Raw genomic sequence first — 24,492 nt, forward strand, 5'->3', positions numbered from 1 at the left:
TTAGACACTTAGATGTCAGTGCGATGAGGTCAGCCGCCACCGTTTGGTGATGTGGTTACTGTTGCCAAGGACAAGGTGAAATCCGACACCATCAAGCTGTGTTACACCTGCTGGTCATCTTGCACGGAACCCGTCTGGGCTCCGTTTTCTCTCCAGAGCTTTAGCACTTACATTACCCTATGAATTTCTCCTGTTTCTTTGTTTTGTTTGAATGGTTTCTGCTACAGCCATGTAGCCACCAAAGGAAAGACAAAAGGTAGCTTAGGAACTCAGCCCTGGCAACCGTCTCCAAGCAGCGTTTGTGCGAGTCCTACAAAGTCAGTGGGGAGGCAGATCACTTCAAAGCTGTTTTTCTCTCCCTTTCATTTCTCTGCCTTTTAAAGGACACCAGGGGTGGTTCTCTGAAACAGCTGAATGTGTTACCTGCCCGATATCATTTAGCATCTCTGTTTTACCCAGACTTGAATTTCATTTGAGTTCTGCTGTGAAAAGTCTAACGCAATTGAAAAAGAACTCAGGTTGGCCTTGTTTCAGATGGCCCCATCGGTGAAACACACAGCCAACCCAGAGCTTTCCCTGAGTTTGTTTTTTGGAGAACAACCCTTAGTGCCTTTGCAAATCAGATGAATTGTATGTTGCTTTAATGCCTTCTGCAGTGTCGCGTTGTGGAAGGAGGCAGCCCAGAGATGAAGCCATAGCCTCTCAGCACTCTGTTCAGAGGCCTGTCTACCAGGTGTGGCTTGGTTTTAACATTGGTCTGGGGGGTGCATGTAAGACAATGTACAGCTCAAAGAAAAAGGGTTTACATGTTGCCACATTGAGTCCATAGCTGTAGTTCCCTCTGCGGTCTCACGGGGGAGCTGTGTTTCTGTGTGTGTCTGTTTAATGCAGGAACACACTGAGTGTTGCTGTGTTGCAGTGACGTGCGCTCTTCCCCCTGGCCCCAGGGAGGCGCTGTTGTCTCTGAGTCTTGTGAAAGGCCTTCATTTTCAGGGGCAGAACCGAGCCACTTTGGGCTGCTGGTTCTGCCCGCTCCACACGCTTTATGGTTTCTCATTGCTCATTATTACCTCACCAACCAGACCGTCAGCTGACCCGTTCCAGGCTGTTTTTCTGTGTGTTTCCCGGTTTTAACAGCCAACTGAAACGGCTGGGAACAGACCTGGGGTCAGTGTTGAATGTTTTCTGGGGCAGATTGGTGAGCTCGCATTGGGGGAGGGAGGGGACCATTTCACCGTGATTTGAAAACATTTCTACTTTTTTCACGCATGAAAAGATGAACTGGTGATTCCAAACCAGCCTCAGTGTGAATCTGCTTCAGTTTTCCTGTCAGAGTTCGGACGGTTCAGCACCCTGCATGGTCACTCCTGGTTAACCTGACCTGCACCTAAACTGAATGCATGGTGTTGCACGGTCACCTTTAGACATTTGCGTGCAGCAGTGACTCTGGCTGTGTGTTGCAGCTGCTCCTGCAGCTCCCGCTCCGCCTCCTGCTCCTCCTCCTGCTCCTCCTCCTGCCCCCCGTGTTTCCCGCTGTGTCCGCCGGTGCGGGGCCTCTGCTGTAGTGAGCAATCCCAGCACTTTATCAGGCCAGTCCCTTTAACACCAACACTACTGTCAAACAAGCAATAACTGGCTTCCGCTGTACACTGGCTCAGAGGCACAGATGCAGGGCGTGGCCGTGGGCGTGGCCCGTGCAGCTGGGCCCCAGCTGTGCGTTTGCAGTCTTTGCTTTGCCACACCCTTCCTGTTCACTCATCGGCTGTGACCTGATGTTCGGCACACCCCCCACAGCCCCCCCGCCCCTCTGTCAGCCGAAAAAACTGTGCTTTATGATCATGATCTTTCATTCCAGTCAATTCTCTGCTAATTCATTCTTCTCCGGCGATGTGCAAAAGTATACTTTGCAATAATTAAAAAAGATTTTTTTATTTTGTATACCATGAATATGAAAAAAATGTGTGTAAATCTAAGATGATATATAAATCTAACATGTTATAAATTCAGATGATCTATGTGTAATGAAAACCACTACGAACAAGTGCACCATAGTGTTGACTAGTCTAGCTTCTGCATTCCATTGTATTTTCAGAAACTGATGTACTGTAATGGTTATAAAGAAATATACCAAATTAAAGTTTTAATTTATAAATCATCGTCTTTCCCCCTCTTCTCTGTCTGTGTTATTACTGAATGTCTCTGTTCTCCCACGGTCCCGGCCTCCTGTGTGGCGCACACACACACACACACACACACACACACACACACACACACACACACACACACACACACACACACACACACACACACACACACACACACTCACACACACACACACACTCACACACACACACACACTCACACACACACTTTCAAACACACACACACTCTCAAACACTCACACACACACACACACACTCTCTCAAACACTCACACACACACACACACACACACACACACACACTCTCTCACACACACACACACACACACACACATACACACATGCACATGCGCACACACTCACAGACACACACATCTCCTCTCCTCCTACTTTATAACAATCTCTCTTTAGACACTAGGAGTATAATTACCTGCACTGCACTAACCTTGAATGAATCCGTGTTTTACTTGATGGGTTCCTGCAGCAATTCAATGTTGTCTTTTTAAGAGAAATGCCTCCCATGTTACCACTTAATTCATTTTGCAGACGAAGAAGTCATTCTAATTGTGTCCAGTTTTAAATGTGGTCCTCTAAGATAAGCAGAAGAGTCTCAGGGTATCCATGATACTTCATTAGAAAAGGCTGCCCTGTATGTTTTTATTCACCATGTTGTACGGTCATTAACTGCTGTTCTACAGTTAAACACTAGATGGGAGTGTTGCACAAAGAACTCAACTTCTCAACTCAACGACTGCCAATTTCAAATAAATAAGCATAAATACTTAGCAGTTATCTGTTGAATTTGCTTTTCACTTAATTATAAAGTAGAATAATTGGCTTCTGTGGGCAGCATGACTGTGAATGCCTGAGTGATTTCAATGCACATTGTTTTGCTGTTTTTGTTCTGACACTCAGTGTTAGACTGAGAGTGAACCGACTGACCTGCCAAATTTGAGCAGCATTTTTCCTGCACGGTCAAGTGGCCATGGAGCCTGAAATATGCATGAAGGCCAAAGCGGAGAATCTCATCCTCACTCCATCCATGTGTGCAGCTTCACTCCGTCTGCAGCAGGTAAACCACCATGACTCCTGCTCGTCAGCTCACCGCTGAGAACCAGAGGTTTCTATATGGCAGGATGCATTTGGGCTACACACACGCACACACACACGCACGCACACACACGCACACACACACACACACACACACACGCACATGCACTCCCGCTCCCTCTGGGATATGTGGCAATGCTGTGGTGTAGTGTCCTTCACACTGGATGGAAAAATATGCCACTGTTTTAAAACTGTTTGGCTCCATGCAGGAATAAAGCAAAGCTGCAGTGTTTATAGAGCTCTCAGATCCGCAGACGCTGCGGTGCGATTTCACAGGAGCCCACAGGGCACCGCTGGCCCGGCCATGGCTAACGCTAAGCTACAGCTTAGTGTGTCCGTTTATGGTTGCATTTTCATGAATCCGTTTTCCCAGGAGCCCCAGGAGAGACGCTGAACTGTCCGCTGCCGGCAGACAGCCGGGCTCCTGGGCGAGCTGGGCTGTAGCGGCCGCACCCCGGCCCCGCTCCGTAACCTCTCCCTCAGAGGGACACAGAGCCGCAGCCAATCGGCACACACATTCCATCAGTGGCAGCAGCGTTGCCTAGGCGACTCCGCCGGTTCACAAGTTCAAACCCTTGTTCAAGGCCGATACGCCGTGACCCCTGCCAACGTCAAGCATCAATCGTGTCCTGCAGTGGATCTGCCCTCCCCCCGTCCCCGCGCCCCCCCTCCTGTGTTCAGCAGGGATATGTTGGTGTTCTCAGGGCTGCCACTGTATTGACATTTCTCTCTTTGTCTTTTCTGTTCTTCCAATAATACAGGGAGCCCTGGGCTTTGTGGCACTTTGCAGACTCTGATTAAAGCAGCGTTTACCTGTGAGTTTCCCCTGCTCCACACACCCGTGCCAAGCGGCACCAAGCTCCGCACACAGCAGCCGCAGAGGCGTACCGGTCCGGCACAGGTGGGACAGCACCGCAAGTCCAGGACAGAGTGCTTCCTGTTCAGGTGGAGCTGGGCTGTCAGGGTGGAGGGTCTGAGTGAGTAACAGTAAACATCCTCTCTCCTCTGCTTGGTGTGAAACCGTCTCTGGCCTGTAGAATCACAGTTCTCAGGCTTCCAGCTCACTGAAGCTTGTTTAACCCCACCTTCTTCCTACTCTCTCTCTCTTTCTCACTCAGTCATGCATACCACACACTTACAAACATACACACACTCACTCCCACACAAACATTCACACACACTCACTCCCACACAAACATACACACACACTAACTCCCACACAAACATACACACACACTCACTCACACATGCATACACACACTAACTCGCTCTCACACAAACATGTGCACACACTCACTCACACACAAACATACAGCAGATGGAGCTGTCTGTAACCCACCAGCAGCTGTTGCTGTCTGTAACCCACCAGCAGATGGAGCTGTCTCTAACCCACCAGCAGATGGAGCTGTCTCTAACCCACCAGCAGCTGTTGCTGTCTCTAACCCACCAGCAGCTGTTGCTGTCTCTAACCCACCAGCAGATGGAGCTGTCTCTAACCCACCAGCAGCTGGAGCTGTCTCTAACCCACCAGCAGCTGTTGCTGTCTCTAACCCACCAGCAGATGGAGCTGTCTCTAACCCACCAGCAGATGGAGCTGTCTCTAACCCACCAGCAGCTGGAGCTGTCTCTAACCCACCAGCAGCTGTTGCTGTCTCTAACCCACCAGCAGATGGAGCTGTCTCTAACCCACCAGCAGCTGGAGCTGTCTCTAACCCACCAGCAGATGGAGCTGTCTCTAACCCACCAGCAGCTGTTGCTGTCTCTAACCCACCAGCAGCTGTTGCTGTCTCTAACCCACCAGCAGATGGAGCTGTCTCTAACCCACCAGCAGCTGGAGCTGTCTCTAACCCACCAGCAGATGGAGCTGTCTCTAACCCACCAGCAGCTGGAGCTGTCTCTAACCCACCAGCAGCTGTTGCTGTCTCTAACCCACCAGCAGATGGAGCTGTCTCTAACCCACCAGCAGATGGAGCTGTCTCTAACCCACCAGCAGCTGGAGCTGTCTCTAACCCACCAGCAGCTGTTGCTGTCTCTAACCCACCAGCAGATGGAGCTGTCTCTAACCCACCAGCAGATGGAGCTGTCTCTAACCCACCAGCAGCTGTTGCTGTCTCTAACCCACCAGCAGCTGGAGCTGTCTCTAACCCACCAGCAGATGGAGCTGTCTCTAACCCACCATCATGCCAGAGCAGCTGGTTTGAAATAAGGCTGCCTGACCGAGGCAGGCCTGAACTGCTGACCTTTGCAGCCAGACACAAGCTCCAGCCAGAGGCCTTCAGTTATTTCTGCTAACAGACCGCAAGCACAAACACAGTGTTAGACAGCTCCTCCATGGGGGGCCATCACTGCCCCTGCACAATGGCACTGCTGCGTAACAGCAGTTTGTAGCATTGTGTTATAATGACACTGCAGTTCAGCTGTAGATGAACTACTGGTCATTCAATATGCACTGCGTAAGTTGCTCTGAATAAGACCATCAGCTAAACCATGCAATGTAATGCAGAGTTGACCTACGACCCCTGTTTAATATTTCTTGTTTTTCCAAGGTGATGATGCTGGTGATGATGGTGATTTCATGTCTTTGTTGGTGTGGAAAAAGTTCTGAAATCCCAGGAGGAAAACTCAGACTGGGTGGCGGTGGCATTCAGGATGGATGAGAGGAACTGTGGAAGCGTTGCTCTGCAGAATAGGTTTGCCTGATTCCAGCCCTTAAGGACCTGCTCCATCTCTCCCGTTAAGGGCCAACCGCGTGTTTACAGTAGATTTAATCTGCCTAATGGACTGTTCGATACTGCATTTTGCCTAATGTAGAGTCTGCTGTTTCTGCGCTCCGTGTGCTGTCTGTAACCTGGGGCTGACGGCAGTTTTAAGTGCGCTTATGCCTTAGAATTTAAAACAGCAAAATCACACATCTCTTCCAATCTCCTCAATTATTTTCTGTCTCACAGCATCAAAGACTCTGTATTCAATCTGTGGTGTTCAGCTGTCATGTAACCTCATCTTGACATAAACTATATTTCATTTGTCTTTGTCATATGGGAGATAGATTTACATTTTCAAATCTTTTACAGAAGCCTGAGTATGCCTTGCAATAGATCTCACTCAGCACAATGACGGTATATTGTATATTCTAAAATATTTCATCTTTTTTCTGTCTTCCTCCCTTACAGGGTGGGTTCCTCATTTTTCAGATGAATCGGTTGTATCTGTAGAAGGTAGGAACTTCATGTGAGTCTCTGTAGATGAACGCCGTCCCGCCGGGGTCTGTCACCGCGATGCCGGAGCCGGCCGCATGGCTCGGCTCGCGCCGTCTTGCCGGGGTCTGTCACCGCGATGCCGGAGCCGTCCACGCTGCTCAGCTTTCTGCTCACTGGCAGCAGGAGAATGGAAAGCACCAGGTCTACATTTACATTCACCTTGTCTCATTTAGCAGGTGCTGTTATCCCATAGGGTTAGGCAGGTACCCGCAGAGATGCGGAATCCACTCAGTCAGGTCTATCCGTAAGCACCGTCCCCAGGACACAAACGGGAACTAGGTTGCTCCAGATGTGGGTTTTACTTGGCGGATTAAGAGAGTAAAAGCATTATTATCTTCATTCATGCAATGGTGCCCCCCTGAAAACACCAGTGTCCCCCCCACACCACCCCCCAACCAGCCCCCCCCCGCCACTGGAGTGTGTAACCTGCTGACCCTATCGCTATTCTGCTGTGTACTCAAGTGCCAGATGTACGGCGCGCATCACCCGTTACCGCCATGTCTGTGTCAGGCCATATTTTACCGCTGTCTGTTTCCCTAATATGCCTGGAGAGCTGATTGATCTCGACGCTCTTGCATAAACAGTGCTGTCTATATTTAGGGTGTTTGATTTCTCATAACGATAAGGACGCAAGGAGCGTTTTCTTCTTTGGGTCATGAATAATAAATAAAACATTCCAAAAGAGCGCATGCCAGAATGAAGGTAATTTATTTTAAGATGATTGTTGGTTTAGATTTCCAGCACCTTATTGGCAATTCAAATGGGCATATTTTAAATGGATTGGACGTGGTTTCCCATAACGTTACATTTAGTCATTTTATGCACCTGTTGCAGAGGTAAGGAAGGCAAGCGGCGGGCCTTGAAAACACTACACATCCTCCGTGGAATCATTTCTGAATTTATGAATATAGCCGAGCTGCGAATTGGGCAAAGCTCATTTTCATGTGCCAGGGACGGGAGACAAATAAAATTGACTTCATCAAATTTAATCGTCTCTTTTAAGACCATAAAGAGAAGGCTGTCTGTCACAGGTGGACGTGGGGAGCGCACACGCAGCCCTGCTAACCTCGGCGATGAATTGGGCAGCTGGGCTCCGTTATGATAAATATTGAAACTAGATGGCGATTATATTTAGTGTGGCGTGGCTCTCGTGTTGCACTTATCGAGATTAGAAAAATCCCGATCGAGGTTTCGCGTTGAGTAAGCTAAACTCCCAGCATTGACATTTCAGCGGCTCTCCTGGATAGCAGCAACAGGCACAATGCAGACAGCTGCACGCGTGTGCGAATCGTTTTGCACAGTCGAAAGAAATGTGTGCACGACTCTGTAATGCGGAATAAGTTTCAGAGCCGTTTGTGCACTGAAGCACCGATAGTGTGCGTTTCTGTGGGTTTGTTAATGCCCCGGTGCATTTGCCCTCATGTCAGTGAGGTTTGGTTGACTCATTCCAGCGTTTGCCATATGCACCACAAACTCAGAGGGCCTGTCAGCACTCGGCGTATTCCAAAACAGAACACCGCTGCTCCACAGTTTGCCCTGTGTGTGTGAGACACCGTGATGGAGAACTGCTCGTGCAGTGAGAGATCTGTCCCAGATCACCTCACAGCAATGAACAATGTCAAATGGATATCTAGTCATTAGTGCGTTTTCTCCTCTAGAAAAGTTGTACCTACAACAAAACAGGTTAAACCTTCTGTGTAGGCAAACGCTGGACCTGAGTGTCAGGCATTCACAGTGGTCAAGGATTCTGTATTAGAACCTCATCAGAATCTCAAACAAACCCTTAAATAATAAAGATAACTCATTTTAATTCTTTCATTCTCTTTAAAGAATGAAAAAAATGAAAGTAAGCAAAACTACTTCATTGTTTAGTTGGTAGAACTGATCAATTTTAAAGACTGGAAAAAACCTGACATTCCAAAAAAAGTATAGTTGTTTGCTGACCGTATATGAATGTATATGATTTACAGCAGAAACATATGATCAGTAATACTAAGAGGCTACTCAGAAACAGCTATTTAAGTGTAACTAATTAAATATAGATTTATGCTCTTCACAGATTTCAAAACCCGTAGGAATGGTTAGTGAAATGTGTCACCATGGAGATTTGCAACATATTTGCAAGACACATGCCATTTATGTAATTTGAGAAGAGACTATGCTAAATTTCTGAATCCATCTTTACAGACTTGGCATTGTCAAAGTCAGGCATGCAAATGTAATTAAAAGTGCCAGACATTTTGTGACGTCCCCGGTGATCGATGAGCGGTGGACTGATTTGTTGACATTGATGAATTCAGTGTGGCACGCACCACCTCTCACTCTTTCCACCACCCTCGTTCGGGAGTGGAAACACTGACAGCCGGCTGAGACACTCCATTCAGAATCTCAGCCCTTACGAGAACCGTTTTTTATTTTATCATTGAGCACAAACAGCCACATTCACACACATATTTACACACACTTACGCACACATACACGCACACACACACACACATACGCGCACACACGCACACACACATTTACACACACACACACACATTTACACACACACACACACACACGCACACACACATTTACACACACACACGCACACACACATTTACACACACGCAGACACACACACATTTACACACACATACGCGCACACACACACATACGCGCGCACACACACACACACATTTACACACAGACACACACACACCAGGTGGAAGGCCAAAAACATGGGGATAGATGGAACCTACCCATAACCCACCAAGGACAGAGGGGGAGGGATTGTGGGGCATTGGAGGGGAGGGAGAGGGAAGAAATTTGGGGTTTTGCAGGTGGGTTCTTAGGGTGAGTTGGGGTTAGACAAAGTTAGGAATGGGATAGATGGGTGTGGTGCATCATTACAGGGTTTCTTCAGTCCATTTATTTATTTTGGGTTTTGTATGGTTTATTCTTTATTTATAATTATTAGTTTTGTCTTTATTGATATCTGACTCATGCCCAGTCCCTCTGCCGTCACTGTTGTCCACCTGTTGCCCTTGAAAACCAGTGAAATTTGGTCACAAAAAATTATATAATTTTTTGGGAGGTTTGTGCCGTGTGACAGTATAGCACCATCAGCATGTATATGCATTCAGACGGCTTTCACTGTGGTTTCGTCAGATTCTTCCCCGGGTGTGTGCGCTCTGGTTCGCACTGTGACCCACGCCAGACAGATCACAGCCACCACACGGTGCTGACAGGCCAGTTCCCATCATTACCTTCTGTTCTTAGATGATAAAAAACTGGAGTCCAGACAGAGGTGCGGAGCAAAGCACAATTCCAGCATGAGTCCAGCTATTTACTGAATGTTAATGTATTTTACAACCCACAGAGGCGCATGAGAGCGCGGAGAGGAGATTGCATTCTGAAGCCTGGCACTGAAACACAGGTAGGAAACGGACGCTTGCATAATGTTTATTTTTAATTAAAAGTGGGGGGGTTGATTAAGGAAAAGGTCTATTCCCTCGCAATGTGCTAAATCAACGCAGTGGATTGATCGTGTTGGAGATGAACACCACGGTGCAGACAGAGCTGAAGCAGACGAATGGCTGTAACAACAGAAACTCAAACAACCAACAAACAAATGCACAGTAAAGTGGATCAATTTGGCTGATTTATTGGGGAACTTCAGCACCGTCCAATTTAAGAGCCCCAACTGTTCACTGACCCAGCAACCGAGCGTTACAGCCAGACCCAGCTAAAAGGAAACCACACGCAGTCTCAAGGCCATTAGGAGGATGTTATTCATCAAACATATTTACAAACCATCAGGTACTCACATTTTCTTTCGGGGTGAGTCCACATCTCAAACAGGAGCGGTAGGCAGTGTATGATAATTTATTCCTGGTAGGTACTGATAGCGCGTGCTAGAGCTAGAGAGAGAAATGTTAGACAGGTGAGGCAGATATAACCAGCAAAGGAAGGAGAAATATGGGGGAGAAGAAAGTTACCTCAAGGTCAGAGGGCAAAAGAATGAATTAAATTGAACGCCTTGGCCAGCCTGCAGCAGGCATTGGACCAGGGCCCTCATGGTACCCCGACCAAACAAAACAATTTTAACAAACAAAACACGTAAGGACACACCACCTTCTCCAAACACAAACTAAACAATAATTAAGTTAGGCAATAAAAGGATGATGTAACTAAAACGACTGAGCCATTAGGAAAGGTTACCCACACCGCACACCCACCCAGGCCAGAGCGGCTGAGGTCACAGCAGGTGAACGCTTCCAGGAAACACGTCGATACAGAACATACGAGGTTACAATGCAGTGACACTGTACAGGGCTGAAGGGTGACTTGCCCCCTGCCTTTCTGTGCCACACTCAGCTCGGTGCCTTTGTGCAACATTAATGTAAAAATGAATGCTCTTCCCATCAAACTCCAGCCCCTCTCTCTCTTCACCTGGTCACACATGTAAATGCCAGCGCTGATCTAACCCTGGTGATGCACTGGCGTCCAAACAGTCTGGATCAGAGGCCTCCCGTTCACTCACCACTCAAGGGAGTATCCAACAGCCAATCAGAGAGGGAAGAATGAAGAGGGGAAAGGCAACATTTCATAATCATATCTTCATGATCACACCTGAGCTGTTTCTGACGGAGAGAAGAGGCAGCATTTACATGCTCTGATGGGACACACCCCTGCTGGAGGGAACGAGAGTGCACCCCCCCATGCCTGCATCAGTGGGGGTCCCCTGAGACCCCCCCATTCCCCTGGGGAGCACCGGCGTACCGCATGGGATGTCTGGGTTATGTAAAGACTGCCAAACAGATATGAGGGAAGACATATAGAGCAGCGCTTGGTAATTTATTGTGTCAGATCAATGCTCTCCCTGTGCAACAGCCTCTTGTTTTTGAGTCTGTCGATCTCTCATGCTGCGGAGTCTGGCCGGAACACGCCGGAATACTCAGCCCTGATTTACGCAGCTGGGGGTGCTCCGCACATGCCTTCCTGGTGGTAGTATGTCTTAAGATGGACAGATCACTGAGAAGCATCCCTCAAATGGAGGAGTGCAGCGGTCACGGACAGAGACAGGTAATTGTATATCTACTTCCTGACTGAGACACCGATTCACACACAGTTTTCTTTTAAATTCAGCGTCTGGTTTTAGTGTAGCTGGCCCCTCGGACCGCTGTCCTGTAACGCTGCTAAAATTACCCGCGATCTTACTGAAGCTTAAAAGCTGTGCAGAGTTAGAGTTACTCAGTTTCTGTCCGTCTCTGAGCTGCTGTGAGCTGCTTCCTGCATCTCTTCCCGGGGGAGTTTATCTCCTGCAGGCGGACTGAAGCCTCGCCAGCAGGTCTGGCCTTTCCCTGTCCACCCTCCTCTGCCTCCAGGGGAGTTCCACAGCACAGACAGTCAGTGCCCACATCCATCGCCCCTGTTCCTGTCTGCACGAACATACTGTTATCATTCTCCGTTTTTTTCCGCTTCGCCTCTGACACTGTGGCGTTCCCGCACTAACGCAGCACTGGATCGTCTCTCTGTGATGTTAGTTAGAATCCCTCCGCCAGGGGGCGCTCTGTGTGCGATATCCTGGTGGTGATCTCGGAGTTTGAATAACAGGGCCACCGTCCCGTAAAACTGAATCCTTTGTTCCAGCTCCGCTCCTGCTCGCGATGAATTAGGCTCTTTCCTCACAAACTCGCTCTGCGCTCCAGCGGCACCCTGACTCAGTGTGTCTTTGCCAGGGGCCGTAGAGGGTGTCACTGCACATAGATGAGTGTGTGTGTGTGTGTGTGTGTGTGTGTGTGTGTGTGAGAGAGAGAGAGAGAGATAGAGAGAGAGACCCGGTTCAGTGCCCCCGCCTAGGAGTAGAGCCAGCCCGGCCGTACCCTTCTTTCCTCAAAGTTTCTGAGATTTCTGCCTGATTCCTCCGTGTTTCCCATTTCCGATCACATCCTGATCAATTAACTCCCTTCGCGTGGAAGCAAACCCGGCGCTGCAGGTCAGAGGGAGGCGTCAGCAGAACGGAGCATCCCCTGCGCCGGTGGCATCTGAGAGGCCGGCCCCCGTACGGGATGGAGCATTAGATAATTAACGAAGCTTGAAATCACATTGTCATCAATGGGGTGGAGGGGAGTGGCTCTCAGAATACAAAGAGGGTCATTTGCCCCGTGCGTCCAGCAGCGTCACCGTCACACCACGCCGACTGTCCAAATGTCACGGGCCGAATGGACGTTTTAAATTGTGTTTGTTTCCTGGTGACCTGCGGAATAAGACAACTCAGGATCCGTCTGGCAGCTTACTCCAGTAAACTGTATCTCTGCAAACCCCATACATCAATGTCTGACCAGGTCCGCTCCCACATCTTCGCCGTTTGGACTGAAAGAAAGAGGTTATTTTCACGGTGTGCTTGTTTTTCATCACCCCCTTAGCAAGTTTCGGGGGGCTGTTTGCGCAAATTAAACATTATATCACTATACTGAATCAGTATTAAATTATATATATATATGTAACCAAAATCATACATATTCTCTCGGAATCGTGTATATAAATACAGCCATAGTCATAAGAAAAATGCTTCGAAATCAAATTTTCAGTCATTTGAAGTCAAATTAATATTCCTTTACTATTTCCTAAAATATTTCCGCCCTGCACGAACTCTACAGCAATCTGAAATAAGACGTATGGATTTATTTCATTATGATATCTAGCAGTTTGTACCTATATCTTCAATAAAGTTATAATCTGGATCATGTTTAAACATTACAGTCAGATTTAGCATTTTAATAAGCGCATTGACAAAAAGGAAAACTTGAGCTACTGTGACACTCTTTGAGCGCATTGTTGTGGCCATAGTATCTACAACAAAAGACTGCGTTTGTGTTTAAAAATGTAGCTCATTTGTAGCAGAAATGGTCACAAGCAGAGCTGGTTTTCTGCAGCAGTGTCGCTCCCCGCCGCTGAGCTAGCGTTAGACAGAGTAAAGCATGCAGGATTTCACAGCACTAAACGGTGTACCAAATCAGGCCACACGATGGACGTATCGCTACCTACTTACACAGATTATCTGGTGCTGCGTTACATCTGAAAAAACGTTTCTCAGTCCTTGTGTCTTCTGATCATCAAACACGTTTTGACTAGACCGCCCAGAAGGCAGCATTTCGGTGCAAGAGGCGGTTCTCCGTGTTCCTTTCGTTTTTTTTGCACGAGTTCGTATAGCCAAACTATGTTTTGATAAGCTGTTGTGATAATCCATCAACCGACAGACCTGCCTACTCGGAGTTACAACGCTGTTCGTTTCACCCAATGTTGTATTTTTGCTCTCTCCCCTGCGCTGGTGAGAGAGCGAGCAGAGAGCGAGAGCGCGCCTGAGAGGGCAGACGGGAGAGGAAGACACCGTGTATTTTGATAGGATTGCATTCCTGGTGATGACTGAATCGTACATTCTCCGGATTTTTTGAAGCCCTAACAACTTGGGCTCTGTGTGGGGCACGATCCTTTCTCGTTTTCACGCATTATGGAGTTTGCCGTGTGTTTAAATACAAAACGTGGATGAGAGAAAAGCCGATGCGATAGTTCTGCGAATACTTGGATTGCTCCATGAATAAATACACATTTTGTTACTGGCTAACGCATCCTCCAGGATACAGACCCAGATGCTGTTCTTGATTTCAAATTCTTGGTAGAATTGCTGCATTGTTCCGTCGTTACATGCCGCCGGGACCGGATTGAACGCAGCCGCCGAGGAGGATGCTCTGCGTTTGCTTTTACCGGTCTGTTATCTTTAAAAAGACAATATTTGCACCTCCCAGTCGCGAGTAGCGGAAATAAACTTTATTCAGTTTCTGTGATAGATGCATGCTATTTTCTGTTACCAGCTGTACGGAAACGACAGTCCCGCTCCGTAAACAAAACTGGTAATATGCGTGTAGCAGATGATGATGGTGCACACGTATTTAATTTTTATTACTAATGTTACTTGCAACCTGGAGAACGGGGTGCATTTCGAGCGTCTGCTCTGTTACCAGTTAGCAGTACTACAGAGCAGCCTGTTTAGCTTGTGAGGACGTAACAGTAATACGGAAACTGACCGCGGGCAGAACAGCTTTATATCATTATCTTTCATTTTCGTATGAGCCGTTCTGAAATATGTTACACATATTTTGATTAGAGGATCTATGTAAAACTACAGTGCATCCGCAATGCAAGTATTATCATTAACGATGTCATGTTTGGTTTCTAGATTGTAGACTTAACCTAGGCCTGTGTAATTTCGATCGATAGCAGCATAAAGAACGCCGCCGTTTGTGTTAGCTAATAACGCGTCTCTCGGGTGCATTTCAAAGACCCTCGCGAATGAACTTTTCATACATGCAACAAGGCAAACAGAAGTAACAGGAGGTGGATGTGAACGTGCACACCCGTAACTATACATTATCAACAGTCATTTGGAGCTAGAGACGAAATGTTTTTTCGAAAGTTACCCGGCGTGTCAGCATCGGGTATGGGTCTCCGCTTATCTCAGAAATTTGTTTTTTTACTCTTCTTGTCGGGCTTGGTAACTCTCTGCTTCGGGGCCCTGTTCTTCTTACCAGACTCTGTTCGCTTGAAACGGATTTTCCTGTCAAAAACAGAAAATCAGGCGGTAACGGTGGGGTCGGAGAACGGAGCACGGGATCACACAAAAAAGGTAAACAGGGACCAGGAGCACCCCAGGGGGATAACCCCGGGGAGAGGGGAGACGAGTACAAAACTGAAAAGCATGAGTCGCAAGCCATCCGTCACCTACGAGGCGAGAACTGCAGAGAAAGCGGCCGCAGGTAAATCACCAGAGGACTGGAATCAAGCGAGATCTAAAGATGAGCCGGGCAAGGCTGCGACTGGATCCGAAAAGCAGACCGCGTCCGCCAGGCACGGCGAGCACAGAGCTGCCTTTGATTACGAGAAGTTTAAAAAATGTCTGCTGAAACCGCCGTTGGGGACCGAGCAAGGCAAGCCGAGCGATCTACAGACTCAGCAGCGTCGAGATAAAGTCAAAGAGGTAGGTTACAGCGCTGTTAACACATTGATTTGCATCATCACCGAGATTAGCGTTTGAGCACAACGGCTGACGCCGTGACGCGCTGAGCTGTCAACCCGAGGGCTCTCTGATGTCTCAATTACGCGGGGTGCTGGACAGTGGAGACCTTTCAGTGCACGATCATTTAAACACCCACCACTCTTGCCAAAAATCACAGTCTACGTTACACACTAACTCTGAAGAAATACATAACCAGATAGCGTGGAATTCAATGCGAATAACGCTCAGCTGAGTTTCCTCCTGCTGGGAAAATGCTAAGCGGCCTTTGAACTTATTTCTGTTTTAATAAGAGTACATTCGGAAGTGACATAAACCCTCACATAAAGGGCAGTTGAAGAGATATCGGTAACTGTAAATGGGGTCGTTGTAATGCTTTGTTCGACTTCTTGGCTGCACAGATGAGCCGGATAACACGCTGAAAGTCTTTTAAATGAAACGATTGGCGAAGTTGTGTGTTTTCCAGGGTCTCTGTACTGACTCGGCTGTCTGCCGCAGCAATGAGGTTGCTCAAGAATCCTTGAAACTCATTTGCTCTCGTATTCACCAGTTTCCCAACGTCTAATGTCATTACAGCCCTCTTGAATCCATTCAGATATAACAAATTGAACACGTGCCTCTGAATTAATACCCGGAACAGAAAAGGTCTGGGACACATTTTCGCAGGAGTGTCAACTTACCCCGTGCTGCAGAACACGCGCCCGGCAGCTAGTGCAAAGGATGAGCTCGTGAGAATCTGGTTGTCGATATTTATTACATCAAGGAACAATGTCCCCATCCTCGTTTTAAAAGGGAAACAATTCACAGAACACAAAACGGAATACTGTGCATTTGTATGTGTTGCACCTTCCTCTGACAAGTCATTCGAATTCGCTGCCGTGTGTGCGGAATTCAGTTTAATGAAAGAGGAAGGATCAAATGCCAGACGGACATTGCCTCCAGGAAAGGCATGGCTTTGCAATAGTTCCCTGCCACCACGCACTGCTGTTCACCTGGCCTGAGGAGCAGTCGTGGGCTTTAAACGCACCCGGCCCACGGCCCGTCCGTGCCTCTGTTGACGTCCTGGCAAACCCTTGAGATAACTGCACATTCCCCCGGAAACTCTGAGGGAGCCTCACCTGGCGGTGTGACTGACTGCAGAGCCTCTCCCTGCGAGCGTAGCGTGGCCGTGTCGGGGTCTCACCTCATTCCACTTCTGGAGAGATTTCTGATGATTTGTCATAACACAATACAATATCAAATGGCCGCATTATGCATATGTTGTTTTGAATATTTTGAATTTTTGGAATACGCGTGTATCAATTGTCGGCTATTTATACATATATCGGAAGGTGCTGTTTTCACCTGCCTGCACTAAGGCCGTGAAAGTGAATGAACAGGCAGTGCGACAATACGCCGATCGCGGGGTCGTGCTGACGCCTGGTGTTTGCGGTGTAATTAAAGCGCTGTGCGAATGGGGCTGAATGCTGGAGAGCGACTGCTCGGGAGGAACACGCTTTTCACAGCCCTGTCAGATTCCTGCGGTAACGATGCTGCCCCCCTGCTCTCCGTGCGGAATTCGTCGGTGTCTTGCCGACAGCGGGTGCACGTCTCGCCGTGTTTGAGTTGAGGGGGAGCAAGGGAAGAAGCGAGGCAGAGGAGCAGACACGGTCTGCGGCTCTGAGAGAGCTCTGAGACATCGCCGGTGACAGGGCTGCAGGATGCTGTCGAGTCTGCTTACTCCGCCTTCTCCCACCGCCTCAAAAATGCACTTCCTGGATTCCTGGAGGTCACGAAGGCGCCGCGAAATAACTTTGTAGTCAGAACCACGCATCCCCCTACGACGGAGAGAAAAAATGTTATGCTGTGATTTCTTAGACTCATTTGATGTTGTTTCTTAAAAATTAGCATTTATCAACTTGATCTTTTGTCCAGCCTAAAGATGTTGGGTTGACTGTTAGGGATGAATTTGTTGTTGTTTTTTATGTGGTCACAGACCCGAAATGTGCTCCTGTGCAGCCTGTCTCAGTTCTTATCAGCGGTGTGGAGTGAGAGGGGCGGCAGCCCTGGGCCTCTGGCCGCGGGTCAGTGTTCTGCACATGAGTGCCTGTTTTTGTGGCCGTCTTTAGCCCACTGTTTTCTCCTTTAGCTTGTTGTTTCACCGGATTCCTTTCTGCCAGCCTGTTTGGCTGAAATCCAGGCGTGTTCTGTATTTTGGGAGCTGTGTGTGTCTGTGTCGTGGAGCCGGTCCCGTGGGCTGGTCCCCTGGAGGGGCGGTAAACTCTGCCGTGTGCTCGTCAGCAGGCCTGCACGGCATCGGCTCACTCTCCTTCACTCCTGCTGCCCCTGCCGTCCTGGACTCCAGGCGGAAGCATACTCGCCTTTTTATTTTGCCTGTTTGTTAGCACCAAAAAGGAGAGAGAGGAGCTCTGAGTGGACCTGCTCCTTAGATGGACGTGGTCCTCTTTTCCCAGCTTTAGGGATGGGGTGGGGGTGATGGGCAGCAGCGTGGCGGAGTGGCAAGGAGCGGAGCTCAGAACCGAAAAGTTGATGGTTCGATCCCCCACTGGGGCACTGCTGCTGTACCCTCAGGCAAGGTACTTAACCCAGAATTGCCTCTGTAAATATCCGGCTGTATACGCAGATAACATGTAAAACTGTAAGCTGTGTGAGTCGCTCTGGATAAGAGCATCTGCTAAGTGACTAATGTAATGTGCTGTGTGGAAGGGACGGCCTGAATGCAGGTCTGTCTCCCTCCCGGAGGGGGGAGTGGGGGGTGGTGCAGAGGGGAGTGCCGGCCCTCTGAGCCCTGCAAGAGCAGAAGGACCTGGCGGATGGGATTTTAATGTTGCATGGGCTCTGAGCAGGAGAATTCAGGCACCCTGCAGGGCAGGCCAAGCACTCGGCCGCTATCTTATTTCCTGTGATGTAGGGCCTGGTCTGTCCACCCTGGGCCTCTCTGAGTTTACACCCCCCAGTGGCTGAGGTGTAGGGCTTCCTTCTCTTGTTTTATTCATCTAATGGCACGGCTCATTACCTTATTGCTTGGTTATGTTGCTGCCTCATTGGGTCTTGAATAAGAGCTTTTACTACAGGAAACACTTTTGGTATTAAGACAAATCCAACCTGTGGGAGTCGCAGACAGGGGAATTGTGGGACAGTGGTGGTGTAGTGGGGGAAGTGGCTTTGGTAGCTGTGGTGCTGGTGTGTTAGGATCGTGTCTGAGCTCATGTGCTTTGGGTTTCTCCTTCCTGTTTCCTGTGCCCATGCGCAAACATCAGGCTGGTTTAGTGTGTGGAATATAAGCTCCTGTTTAAAATGTGGGTGGAGCAGCATGTATGTGCATGCATGTATATTCCTGTGTACACACACATACATGTGTGTATGGCCATGCTTTTGCATGTTTATCTATGTACACATATACTGTGTATATATATAAACATATATATATATATATACATATATGTAGTATATAATATATATATAGCAGTGCATATGTGTGGCCTTGTGTGTAGCCAGTGATATGCAGGGATGTGAGCTGGTGGGGGGTTATGTAGGTGGAGGTGGGCAGGCCGAGGCTGGAACCTTGGACCGCGGTCACTGGGGGCGTTCGGGGCGGTCGATCAATATGTTCTTGCCACATCAGCTTGTGTGTTTAGTCCTGACTGGAAAGAGCAGCCGGGGGTGGGTGTAATCCTCAGACGCAGGGTACGGGGGCAGCAGGCGAACCGTACTGAACGTTCTCTGCTTTCTCCCTGCTCTTCTTGCTGTTTTCGTAGTAACCAGCGGCTGCTACTTTCCTGTGACTTCATATGACAGGAATGTTACTCCAGAATGATTCAGAAGCCCCCTGTAGACTTTGAGTTATCTGTCTGGTTTACCTTATGCTGTATGTAAAACTGTATAACTCACAGAATATTTGACTGTGTGTTTATGAGTTGTTTTCTCAGGTAAGGATACAAATGGTTATTAATCAAGAGCAAAATTAATTAATTAAAAATCCAATTTTTCTTCCTCATCAGTGCTGGTGAATGGAAGCTTGGGATTGCAGTGTAAATTGGGATCATTCAGGGATATGATTAATCTTTCTGTTTGAATATGCTGCAATATGATGATGGCAGTTTGTAAGCTGCAGGTTTGTAAGTAGCAGGATGTGGGAGGGGCCTGCCGAGTATGCCCGTGAGGGGGCGGACCGGGTGGGGTGTAAACAGGAAGAGGGGGGCGAGGTAAACGGCTGACCTCTGTTGGCTGGTGGAAAATCCCAGGAAAAAGCCCCCCCTGAGGATGGGGAATAGAAACTTGTGGTCGAAGAGTCCAAGTACTCCTCATAGTGTGTGTGTGTGTGTGTGTGTGATTCAGAGGACGTGTCCCTGCTCGCTGGTTTGCCTTGGTTTTGTGCGCACCGAGGTTTTGTCCTTTTGGGTCAGTGTTGTCAGAGTTATGCAGGTCCTGCAGGGTCACACATCGGACTCCCAACAGCAGCAGTCCGTCCTGTCACAGCAGTGATTAGGTCAATCTGGTGGGTAGGGGGTTCTGGGGAAGAAAGCCTGGGTCGTAGCAGGCCTCCCGGCCAGAGGCCAAGTTGTCTTTCAGTAGGCAGTAGTGCGAGGTTTCCAGGTTTCCTCAGTCCCTCTGTTGGAGCATGTAAATGCCACTGTGTCTCAGCGCTGTCTGCGTGTAACTGCAGGTTTCCCAGCATGTGCACGGCTGTGAGGCCGTGCCCCGTCCCTCTGTGGCCTGCCCGTCTCCAGGTGTCTGCGCTCCTGTTGCTCCTTGTCAGGGCCTCCTGTTCCCAGCAGCACAGGGAAAGACAAAAGGAAGTGAGCTTGCAGAAGAAGAGGGGAAAGGAAGGACGACGGAGCAGAGTCGCGCTGGGACACTTCCTCTCGTACTTAGAGCTGTTTTTCTCCTTTGATTCAGGGGGTGCTAGCTTCAGGCAAGGCTCGCCAGAGATATGCTTTTAAGAGCTGTGTGTGTGTGTGTGTGTGTGTTTGTGTGTGCGAGAGGTAGGATTTCAGGACTAGATTACCTTGCCTTGTTTGCCCTGGGGACAGTCTCTGGGAGCCTTGGAATGGCAGAATGTTTGTGTGGAGGGAAAAGACCCGTAACTAAGAGGGTGCGAGTAGGACTGGCGGTAACGCCGGCCGCAAAGGTGTAATTTGCTTCTCGCCTTTAAGCAGCAACAGAGCTGCCTAAACACCAGTAATTTACATCCATGATCACAACAGCTGTTCCCTCATTTCTTTGGACGTCTTTTGAGGTTTGCGTGGGGTGGGGGGTTGTTTTGAGGAAGAAAGGCAACACGGGGAAATGGAAAGTAATTTGTCTTAAACGGCCCTAATTCTCAGACGTGAGATTAATGTGGCCTGAGCCCTGCGGGGCTGCGGGTGGGAGAGCCCGCAGAGGCCTGTGTGAGCCTAGCAGAAGGCGAGGCGTGTGTGTGCATGCTCAAAACCGAAGCACGCAGAAATATGAGCGTTTCTCCGGGTCTTTGACTCACCTGCTGGGCTGCGTGCCGCCTGTGCCTCAGCCAGTGAGAGAGGTGCATTTGCTCAGTGGGCGTGGCCTTGTCTCGGCCTGTTTACCAAATGCATCCTGTTTACCAAACACATCCTGTAACATACCCGACTCTGCAGTGACCTGCTGTGCCCTCAGTGTAAGAGCAGCCCCAGATCTAGCTCTGATCGCAGGGCTCAGTACGGGCCTCGAACCCTGGTGCTTTTCAGAGATAAGGGGAGGGGGGGGGCTGTGGTGTATAAATGCTGTGGTGTACGCTTATATTACTTCTTGCTTTTCTGCTTGTATAATTGCCGTGAGTTATGGACATTGTGATTTATTGGCGTCATATGTGATTTACGGTGTTGTATGCCTGAAACAGCTTCCCACAGATCCTAGGCTGTCTCAGTTTCAGGTTAGCACAAGTGTTGATACTTGCATGGCGCTGTGCATGCTCTCACTGGTCTGGGAGTGTTGTCAGTCTGGGCTGACACTGTTGCCCATGTAACCTGGGTGGATACACTTCTGTTATCTTGTCCTGGAAGTCACTCTGGATAAGAGCATCTGTTGAATGCGTGTAATGTAATGTGAGATAAGGCCCCAGGCTGGAAACCAGGGGGTTGTGGGGTTTAGTCTGTGGGGTTGCTCTGCTTTCCTCCGGGGGGAATTAAGCTGCACACACTGTGGTAAAATGGTGAGATGTGAAATAGGAGCCTTAAAAATCCGTTCCACCGATCAGTGTCTTTAATGCAGAGTGCCAGTGTGTGAAGAGGCTGCTGTCAGACAGAGACGTCTGCACCCACTCATCATTTCTCCTTAATTTTCACCAACAAAGACCTACCGATGTTACTTTTATTAATAATAACAATCCTTTCCATTAATTTTGGTGATCGCTGAACTTGTCAAGCTCTATTTGAGAAGACGTTGTCTAATAATGAGTCACGGCTGAGGACACGTGTTGAAAGGATCCAGGCCTGAGCCTTTATACACTTATACATTACTATCACTGGGAAATCTAATTACTAATTCTGCGAAAATCACCTGTATTTTCAGCCATCAGATTCTTCACAACCTGCTGGTCTTCGTGTATAACTAATACAGGGATAATTAGTTTTGCATGTTGGAAGCGCCATGACCCCGGGCAGCTTTATTCCTCTCATGGTTGAGCTGCACAGTGCTGCTCTGCTCTGACAGACCTGTCAAAAATTCGTACCCCTCCACCATCTTAAACACCTTAACCCTCACTGTCCAAACGCGCTCAAAACTGCCCCCCTCGTTTGGCCCCCACCCTGTTTCTGCAGTGAAAACCTGCTAAAACCTTTGTGTGTGCATGTGTGTTCGTGTGTGTTCGTGTGTGTTGGTGTGCGCACTTGTGTGCGTGTGTGTGCGTGTGTGTGCATGTGTGTGTTCGTGTACGCACATGTGTGCTTGTGTGTGCGCGTGTGTGCCACGTGGTCTCCATCCTGCCATCTGACAGGAGAGAGGGGAGGGCGTGACCTGGTGATGTCTGATAGGGGTGGGGTTTTTCAGAGAGGGAAGAGGGGCAGCGCCCTGTTTCCGCCCTGCTGCCACGCCCTGTTTCCGCCCTGCTGCCACGCCCAGGCTCCTCCTCTGCTCTCCCTCCCCTCTGACTGGCCGGAAGCAACAGGCGAGCGATTCTGCTGTACATCTGAATGGAGCGGAGCAGCGAGAGCAGGGAGGTGTGGAGACCATCTCTGTTTCATCCCTCTGTGTGTCTCTCTCCGAGGCTCCCTGCGTCTCCCTTTTTCTTCCTCTCCTCCTCCCTCTCTCCTCGCCGGCACGGCTGTCTCTTTGTTCCTCGTACTCCTGCCGAGCGATTGCAGCGGTCGGTATCGCTGTGGTGAGGGGGCGGAGGAGGCGGGGGCCGGGGGAGGCGGGTGGCAGCTGTTTGCAGCGGGTTTGACGTTTTACGGACAAGTGCCAAACTCAGAGTCAGACGTACCTGGGAAAATTAGCCACAGCTGCGGAAACTAGGGCCCTATTCTCTGCGAATCTCCCAAAACTGTCATGTGATTTCATTAGCTGGAACAATGAAATGGATAATCTCAGTCTTCCCTTAAGCAGTTTCTGAGCATAGTTTTGTCTGAGGTCAGCATTTGGTGGAAATAACCTTTAATTAACTGGGGGCCTGAAAGCGCTGGTGAAGCGTTCAGCCCGGGGGAGAGGATATTTGTTAGTTATTACCACAATTAAGCCGCTAATCAAATGCCAGTAATAGTACTTGGAGCTCATTAGTGCCCAAAAGAGCTGATCTTATTTCATTGAATTTCTGTGATGGGCAAGAGTGTGGCAATTTCCCCTGGCTACGTTTACTGACAAGAACAAAGAAAATCATATCCAACAGCTAACTAATGATTATGTACGTTTGTATAGAGAGCGCGTGTGTATATTATTATAGGTGTAAGTGACATGCAATTGAACCTCCTTTTTAACTTCAGTAATGTGGAAAAAAGAGGAAATGGGGATAGAAGATGAGCCAATTAAATGCCTGTTATTTCCCAGAGAGCGCGACAGATACAACAACCCTCTCTCTCTCTCTCTCTCTCTCTCTCTCTCTCTCTCTCTCTCTCACACTCACACTCACACTCACACTCACACACACACACACACTCTCGCTCGCTTACTCTCTCCCTTTCTCTCTGTCAGATTCAAATTCAAATTCAAACTACTGCTGTTATTGGCATGTCGAGGTGAGCCTCACGTAGCCAAAGCATACAATGACAAATTAAAGATAAATTTCACATGTTCAGACATAGGACAGAGATTTCTCCTCTCTTGCTCTCTCTCTTTTTCTCTCATCTTCCCTGGAAATAAACCATATGTGATGATATGGACAGCATCACTTGGCTCTTTCTCTCCTGAACACTCACTGTGGGCAGCGGATATTATATTACATTTTGCTTAGTAGATGCTGTTATCCAGAGTGACTCACATAACTGACAGTTTTTACATGGTGTCCATTTATACAGCTGGATTACTGTTGAAGCAGAAACCTGTGGGCTGGGAGCCACTGTGGCAGCTAAGCAGGGTCAGGGTGGCAGGAGCCGAACCGTTTCTCCATTGTGTAACACCCCCCACCATCAGCCACAGGTGTTATTGGAGGGGGAGGTGGAAGCAATTGAGCCAGCAGCCTAATCTCATGCAGCCTACAGGGAGAGCATTGCCCTGCGTACACAGAGATACTGCCCTTCCTCCGGTCAAAACTGCACACTCACACAGATCCTGCCCTTCCTCCGGTCAAAACTGCACACTCAGAGGGATCCTTTACACTCAAACAAATGCACGCACACACATATACACACACACACACACTCACACAGCAGAGTTTTGCTGTTACTCCTGGGGTGCGGGACCCAGCAAACGGTCCCTGCAGTGGAGGCATGCTCACGTGCTGTGCTGTGGGGGCGTGT

The 24,492-nt window shown here is 48.7% G+C and overlaps 1 protein-coding gene across 1 annotated transcript in view; it reads left to right on the plus strand.

The window, feature by feature from the left end:
• Window positions 1-13,478: 13,478 nt before the first annotated feature.
• The window catches only part of LOC118784909 (mannosyl-oligosaccharide 1,2-alpha-mannosidase IC), a 165,812-nt gene continuing 154,798 nt past the window's right edge, over window positions 13,479-24,492 (plus strand). Inside the window, exon 1 of the mRNA XM_036539386.1 lies at window positions 13,479-15,550. Within this exon, the coding sequence (XP_036395279.1) occupies window positions 14,975-15,550 (576 nt within the window). The 5' untranslated portion in view covers window positions 13,479-14,974. The remainder of the gene's footprint in view (window positions 15,551-24,492) is intronic.

This window comes from Megalops cyprinoides, chromosome 10 (genome assembly GCF_013368585.1).
Source record: "Megalops cyprinoides isolate fMegCyp1 chromosome 10, fMegCyp1.pri, whole genome shotgun sequence".
Lineage (NCBI taxonomy): Eukaryota > Metazoa > Chordata > Actinopteri > Elopiformes > Megalopidae > Megalops > Megalops cyprinoides.